This window comes from Silurus meridionalis, chromosome 6 (assembly GCF_014805685.1).
Source record: "Silurus meridionalis isolate SWU-2019-XX chromosome 6, ASM1480568v1, whole genome shotgun sequence".
Taxonomy (NCBI): Eukaryota; Metazoa; Chordata; class Actinopteri; order Siluriformes; family Siluridae; genus Silurus; species Silurus meridionalis.
The window spans coordinates 32,376,560-32,384,059 of record NC_060889.1 but is presented as its reverse complement, the minus strand read 5'-3'; the positions used below and the strand labels follow the sequence as shown (position 1 = coordinate 32,384,059).

The following is a 7,500-nucleotide window of genomic DNA, read 5'->3' as shown; positions in this document are numbered from 1 at the left end:
TCTGATCTAATAAACGTGTACAGAGATGTTAGGCAGATAATAAACAAAAACAAATTAAACAAACAAATAGTTTAAAGAAATGAAATAAAAACGTGTGTAATAATAAACAAACAAATAAATGAAACATAACACATTTTGTTTATATAATAAATTATTAATCATAGTAATTTATGATCTATGATTTATTTATTTATTTATGAATAATTTGTTGCCTGGAGACCGATTCAGTAAAAGCTCACGGCACTTGATCTGTTTTTTCGTGACTTGACGTGACATGATGCCGTTGTACCACGAACACGCGGTCAATACGACGTGTCACCCGACACCTCACTCCTCTTTCTGCTCCCTCCATTTCCCGGCCCCTCCCCCACTCCCACCGTAAAAAGTCCCACAATGCTGTGCGTCGCAGGCTGTAAACCACACCGGGTCGTTAATTAATTAATGGCCGTCGGGCAGCGGGTTGATCGCCACACTCGCCATCTCGTCTGTGAGGAAGAACAGATAGAGGAGGAGGAGGTGGAGAAGGTGGAGGAGGAGGACAGGACGGAAAGAGGAGAGGAAAAAGAAGAAAAGACGAGGATAAAGGAAAGGAGAAAAGGAAGGCACTTTCACCCTGTCGGACTATCAATCAACCTGCTGCTGCAGAGAGAGAGGGAGAGAGAGGGATAGAGAGGGGGAAGAGAGAGAGAGAATGGCGATGGACTGGTCTACACATCCTCCTCCGGCACTGGTTCCGGCTGTGGTGAGCGCTGGAGCGGTTCTGGTTTCCCATTACGTCTTCAATGCTGCTGCCCAAATCCCTGATCCAGCGGTAAGACTTTTCCTTCTTATTCCTCTTCTTTCTTTCATCCTTCCTTCTTCCGCCATCAAATGCAACAACCGCAGTTAAAGAACCTCGACAGCTGCAGCGAGCCGTAAAAAACCTCCAAAGAACCATCAGAGCAGAGGAGCAGATGGTGTGAGCTTCAGTTCTTTGTCCGATTCAGAACCCGATGAAAAAAAAAAAGCCTTTGTGACCTGTTCAGGAGCCACATTTATACCATGTTCTAGAGCTTTAGATTACTGGACTTTGGCTTCTTAAAGGCTTCAGATTGTTCTAAGGAGGTTCTAGATTTCTAGATGCTCTGGGATGTCCGTAAGCCTGCTGTAGAACTTGGCGCAATGTTTTAGAGTGGTAGCGCTCAAACCGGGAGATTACATACATTCTACATGTTCTAGAGCTGTGCTTCTCTACCTTATCCTCAGTTCAAGGAGTTCTAGAGCAGTAATACACCACTAGAGAGGCTCTGGATGTTCTGAAGACTGCCATAGAAGTCAGTGTAGTGTTGTAGCATCATGGTGCTCAAACCAGGACATCACATACATTCCACATGTTCTAGAACCATGGTTCTCTAACTCATCAAGAGTGGCGAGAAGGCTCTAGAAAGGCTCTGAGCTTTTCCTCGGTTAAATGTGTTTAAAAAGAAAGAAAGAAAGAAAGAAAGAAAGAAAGAAAGAAAGAAAGAAAACTCTAGAAAGACTCTAGATGATGCCATGTTCTCACACCAAACCTCAATACCCTGCATAGGTCTAGAACAGAAATCCTCAAACTGAGAACATTTCTAGAATGATTTATGTTCAGAAGATTCTAGAACAGTGGTCCTCTGCCAGGTTTTAGGGGTCGTCACTTATGTTTCACTTATTCTAGAAGAGCTACTGAAACCACATACACATGTTCTTTTCTAGAGCTGCTTCCTACTGTTCTGACAAACTAGTAGAAGAACTCTACATACTAGAGGTTTCCAACATTTCTGGATATGATTAGACTAGTCTGGAACAGCAGATCTCTACCAAGTCCTCTCAGGAGGACCACAAGCCCTGGAGGTGAACACTTCAGGCTAGAGATTTAGGATAAGTCAAAGGGGTTTCTTCAGAATGTTCTCAGTATCTCATGGGATGTAAGTGTGTAAAAACACGGTCATGTTCTTGTTCCACCTTAGCTTTCAAATGTTGTAAAAGGTTTTCTGTAACATTCTGGAGATGTGATCTGTGCTGGGTCAAACAATCTGTTCTGGTCAAACAAAAACATTTACAGAGAACGTTTTCCACAAACCACACACTGCAGAGAGCTACTTATCCAGGTGGGGTGTGTGTGTGTGTGTGTGTGTGTGTGTGTGTGAGAAACATTTCAGCATTGTAATTAGAAAGTAAACACTGTTTAATGAAAGCTGTTTATGTATTAGATGATGATTATTAGGTGAGAAGGTGAGGAGGTCTGGAGTGCAGTCAGTGTTCACATCCACGTTCACAGAGTTTATATCAGGAGATTTTCCACTTCAACCCATGGAAAGCAGATCTTCATGGAGCTGTATTTGTCCATTTGTCTATTAAATGTCCATCGTCATGGTGGAACAGGTTTTGCGTCTCCTAGTTTAAGTGAAGGGAATTTTGGAATCAGCATCCAAAGACGTCTGATACAGTTATGTGCCTCCAGTTTTGAGGGAACGTTTTGTGGAAGAACCACAGAGTCACCTGTCCTAATACTTTTGGTCCTAAAGTTTAGAGTGCAGCAGGGCATCAAGGTTTATTGTGTCTATCTATCTATCTATCTATCTATCTATCTATCTATCTATCTATCTATACATATATGTGTGTGTGTGTGTGTGTGTGTGTGTGTGTGTGTGTGTGTGTGTGTGTGTGTTAAAGGTCATGTGAGCAAATGGAGGTTAGGTTCCACATTAAACTGATCACCATCGACTCTGAGATGAAAATAAACACACACACACACACACACACACACACACACACACACACACACACACACACACACACACACATTTTGAGATTGGAAGCATACCTGTGTTATTAGCATCAATGCTATCTTCAGCGCTAACCTGCATGCTAAAACATATGATGCATTTTTCCCATATTAGCAAAGCTAAATATTAGCATTCCAGATCATTATTAGCTTTTATCATTCACCCAGTGTTGATCATATCACAGTAATAACAATGTTAGCGTTTACAAATCCACAAAAAGAATTAGCAGGTGCAATTAATGTCATGTTATTAGTGTTAACTTGGTGAAGCATAAAAATTTATTTCAACATTTTCTTTTTACTTTCCTCATTTTTTTAATTTATTTTTTTTTACAAATTTTTTGTTTTGTTTAAAATTGTATAAAAATCTATAGCTACATTAAAATGGAATTTACAATTGTATTTAAATTTTTGTTTTTAAAAATAATGAACTTTATATTTAAAATAATATTAATTTCTAGTAACTTTTTAAAATTAATTTTAATGTACCACATGTGAGAATTCAGTCCATTGCTAGCATACACTCGCTACTTAAAGCTAACAGGAAGTGAGCAGGATCTCCAGACTGCTCCAGAAAGTTTCAAAGAACCCAGAGAAGTTGATCAGTATGTTTTTGAGATGAAGCATGAAGCTACTAAGTATTAGACCCTGACTGCCTGCTACTCCCCTGAATTGGACTTTTTTTACTCTATAACCTACTGTAGAGAACTTCTGCTCCTGGAACTTTACCACCAGAGGTCTCCATCAAATCCAGAGGTTCCACCTGTGTTTACCGCACAGACTTCTGCCACTGTCTTTGCTATGACATTCTCAGTAATGATGTAAAGACCACACTTCATTATGTTCCTTAGTGAAGTCTCGCCAACTCTCAGTTTGAAACTCGTGTACGGTTACTGCCTCACCATGTTCTTTGGATTTGCCCTTTGATCTGGTGAAACCTCCAGCATGTGGATCTCCACATCAGCTTCCTTTCAGATCTGACATTTAAACACAAAGAGAGAGAGAGAGAGAGAGAGAGAGAGAGAGAGAGAGAGAGAGAGAGAGAGAGAGAGAGAGAGAGAGAGAGAGAGAGAGAGAGAGAGAGAGAGAGAGAGAGAGAGAGAGAGAGAGAGAGAGAGAGAGAGAGAGAGAGAGAGAGGAGAGAGAGAGAGAGAGAGAGAGAGAGAGAGAGAGAGAGAGAGAGAGAGAGAGAGAGAGAGAGAGAGAGAGAGAGAGAGAGAGAGAGAGAGAGAGAGAGAGAGAGAGAGAGAGAGAGAGAGAGAGAGAGAGAGAGAGAGAGAGAGAGAGAGAGAGAGAGAGAGAGAGAGAGAGAGAGAGAGAGAGAGAGAGAGAGAGAGAGAGAGAGAGAGAGAGAGAGAGAGAGAGAGAGAGAGAGAGAGAGAGAGAGAGAGAGAGAGAGAGAGAGAGAGAGGAGAGAGAGAGAGAGAGAGAGAGAGAGAGAGAGAGAGAGAGAGAGAGAGAGAGAGAGGAACCAGGAGGAAGAAGGAGGGAGGTGAGGCCGTGACTCGTGTCCTGATGAAAGCTGCTGTAGAAGAGATTTGATGTCACAGCTGAGAAATGTCACATTCAACTAGCGGAACACTTCTCCACTTCATAGGTTCGTTAGTGTGTTGGCTTTACATTGGTGGATTTGAGACGATCAACTCCTGAAGCTGAGAGGATAAAACCTCAAATCTCCTTCAAGTCACATATACTGCGTATGAGTAACCATGACAACAAGATCAAAGTTATTGAAAAACATGAAGAAGAAAAGATGAAGATATCTAATGAATCTTAAATATTCACTAATGATGAACATCTCTTTTCTCTCTCTCTCTCTCTCTCTCTCTCTCTCTCTCTCTCTCTCTCTCTCTCTCTCTCTTTCTCTCTGCATGTCGTGAGTGTAGGGTGTGAGAACGACTCATGGCTGAAAGGAGCAACTTGAATCTTTAGTTTATTTATTTATCTTTTTCCCTGATCCTATTTTCTTAATTTAACTCTTTCTTTCTGTCATAGTGAGTGGAGTGTGGTAGGGCAGGTGATCGGGAGTAAGTGTGGTGGGGCAGGTGATTGGGAGTGGAGTGTGGTGGGGCAGGTGATCGGGAGTGGAGTGTGGTGGGGCAGGTGATCGGGAGTGGAGTGTGGTGGGGCAGGTGATCGAGAGTGGAGGTGGTAGGGCAGGTGATCGAGGTGGAGTGTGGTGGGGCAGGTGATCGGGAGTGGAGTTTGGTGGGCAGGTGATCGGGAGTGGAGTTTGGTAGAGCAGGTGATCGAGTGGAGTTTGGTGGGCAGGTGATCAAGAGTGGAGTGTGGTGGGGCAGGTGATCGGGAGTGGAGTTTGGTGGGCAGGTGATCGGGAGTGGAGTTTGGTAGAGCAGGTGATCGAGAGTGAGTTTGGTGGGCAGGTGATCGAGAGTGGAGTTTGGTGGAGCAGGTGATCGGGAGTGGAGTGTGGTGGAGCAGGTGATCGGGAGGAGTGGTGGGGCAGGTGATCGGGAGTGGAGTTTGGTGGGCAGGTGATCGAGAGTGAAGTTTGGTGGAGCAGGTGATCGGGAGTGGAGTGTGGTGGGGCAGCTGATCTAGTGTGGAGTGTGGTGGGGCAGGTGATCGGGAGTGGAGTGTGGTGGGGCAGGTGATCGGGAGTGGAGTTTGGTGGGCAGGTGATCGAGAGGAGTTTGGTGGAGCAGGTGATCGGGAGTGGAGTGTGGTGGGGCAGGTGATCGAGGTGGAGTTTGGTGGGCAGGTGATCGAGAGTGGAGTTTGGTGGAGCAGGTGATCGGGAGTGGAGTGTGGTGGAGCAGGTGATCGGGAGTGGAGTTTGGTGGAGCAGGTGATCGGGAGTGGAGTGTGGTGGGGCAGGTGATCGAGAGTGGAGTGTGGTAGGGCAGGTGATCGGGAGTGGAGTTTGGTGGAGCAGGTGATCGGGAGTGGAGTGTGGTGGAGCAGGTGATCGGGAGTGGAGTTTGGTGGAGCAGGTGATCGGGAGTGGAGTGTGGTAGGGCAGGTGATCGAGAGTGGAGTGTGGTAGGGCAGGTGATCGGGAGTGGAGTGTGGTAGGGCAGGTGATCGGGAGTGGGACACAGTGTCAAATGTTACGCCTTTTATTTCCAACACCAACATTGAGAAGGAACTCAACATGTTTCGGAAAACCAGAAATACAACTTGAAATAAAACTGAAAGTGAAACAGGAAGTGAAGCAGCTGGTCCCAACATGGCTCCAGCAGCCGGGGAGGAAAACATGACAGAAAAGACCAGTGTCAGTAAAAATCCCGTAGCTGAACCCATTTAGACACAAATACAGGAGAAAACAGACACACACTGTGATAAAACTGTAGTAAGAGTCTGTGACAGTGGGAATGATAATGTGGAGGTGTGTGGACCGTGGAGATGATGGTGGTGATGTTCAATGTGAGGTTGAGGTTGGCAGCAGTGAAGGTGTGGAAGTAACACACTCCTCTCTAAAAAGGAAAGTCATGCTGCATCTGAAACTGCCAGATGGGACTTCAACATCCTAAAAAATGAGGGATATCGCAAAAGACTTTTATACGGATCTGTTCAATGCCGGTGAATGCGATCTCAACTGCATGAAGGAGCTACTGAAGGATCTACCAAGGATACCAGATGCACAGAGATGGTGTCTGGACAAAGAGATTCAGCTGAGAATGTCTGAGGCAGTGGATCGGCTCTCCACTGGACGGTCACCAGGATTAAATGGACTTCCTTTTGCATTAGCGGTTTTTATTAAAAGATGACTTGTTTCAAGTGTACAGGACGTCCCACAAAAAAGAACTAGCTGCTGATCAGCTGCAGAAGAGCCGTTTTATCCTTATTAACAAAAAAGGGGGATCTCGAGCTTCTGAAGAACTGGAGACCAGTATCACTGCTGTGCACCGAATATAAGATTCTTGTAAAGTGTCTTTCAAACCGACTGGTTTAGAACACATTCTTAATGACTTCCAAACATACTGTGTACCAAACAGAACAATGATGGAGCACCTCTTCCTCGTACGTGACATAATTTCATCAGCCAGCGGCAGTAATACAGATGTGGGACTGTTCTCTACTGACCAGGAAAAAGCCTTTGATAGAGTTGATCATAAATATTAATTTGAAACCCTTAAAGCTTTTGGTTTAAGTGAAAATTTGATTTCTATCCTGGAGCTGCTGCATTGTTGAAGGTGGGGGTTTGGACTAAGTGACCCAGTCCAGCTGCACAGGGGCATCAGGGAGGCCTGCCTGCTATCAGCTCTGATGGAGGGAATGTACCTTCTATAAAATAGATGAGTCAGAAGATCACCTGTTTTTACACTGAGGACTGTTCTGGGTGGTAGAGGAACAGGGCAGAGACCTGGGCAGAAACTTCATGAAGAACTTCTTTATTTGGGATCTTTGAGCTGAAATACATGAGTACAGACAGAAAACATCTCTGCTTTATTACCTTCCTAACAGGAGCAGTAAAGCTGGTAATCTGGTGAAGGTACAGTAGGTGATGGTGAGATCCTGAGGTGATGGTTAAAGCATTAATATCTGCAGGCTCAGGCTGGAGTTCATCTGTTACACACAATCTGGATGCTTTTGTTCCTGGACACTGAATGATGTCGTGTTCACACTGGACCAGAAATCTGTGATGTGTGAATGTGTGTGTCCTCATTTAATCCAAGTGTGTGTTTTTAATCTGTGCCTAAGGTTTTATTATTTACACACACACACACACACACACACAC

At 44.3% G+C, this 7,500-nt stretch overlaps 1 protein-coding gene across 2 annotated transcripts in view; it reads left to right on the top strand.

Annotated features, from left to right (window-relative positions):
* The first annotated feature begins 397 nt into the window (after window positions 1-397).
* The window catches only part of tmie (transmembrane inner ear), a 14,664-nt gene continuing 7,561 nt past the window's right edge, over window positions 398-7,500 (top strand). For both annotated transcript variants that reach the window (XM_046850856.1, XM_046850857.1), the window contains exon 1: window positions 398-811. In XM_046850856.1, coding sequence (XP_046706812.1) covers window positions 692-811 — 120 coding nt within the window. In that variant the 5' untranslated portion in view covers window positions 398-691. The remainder of the gene's footprint in view (window positions 812-7,500) is intronic.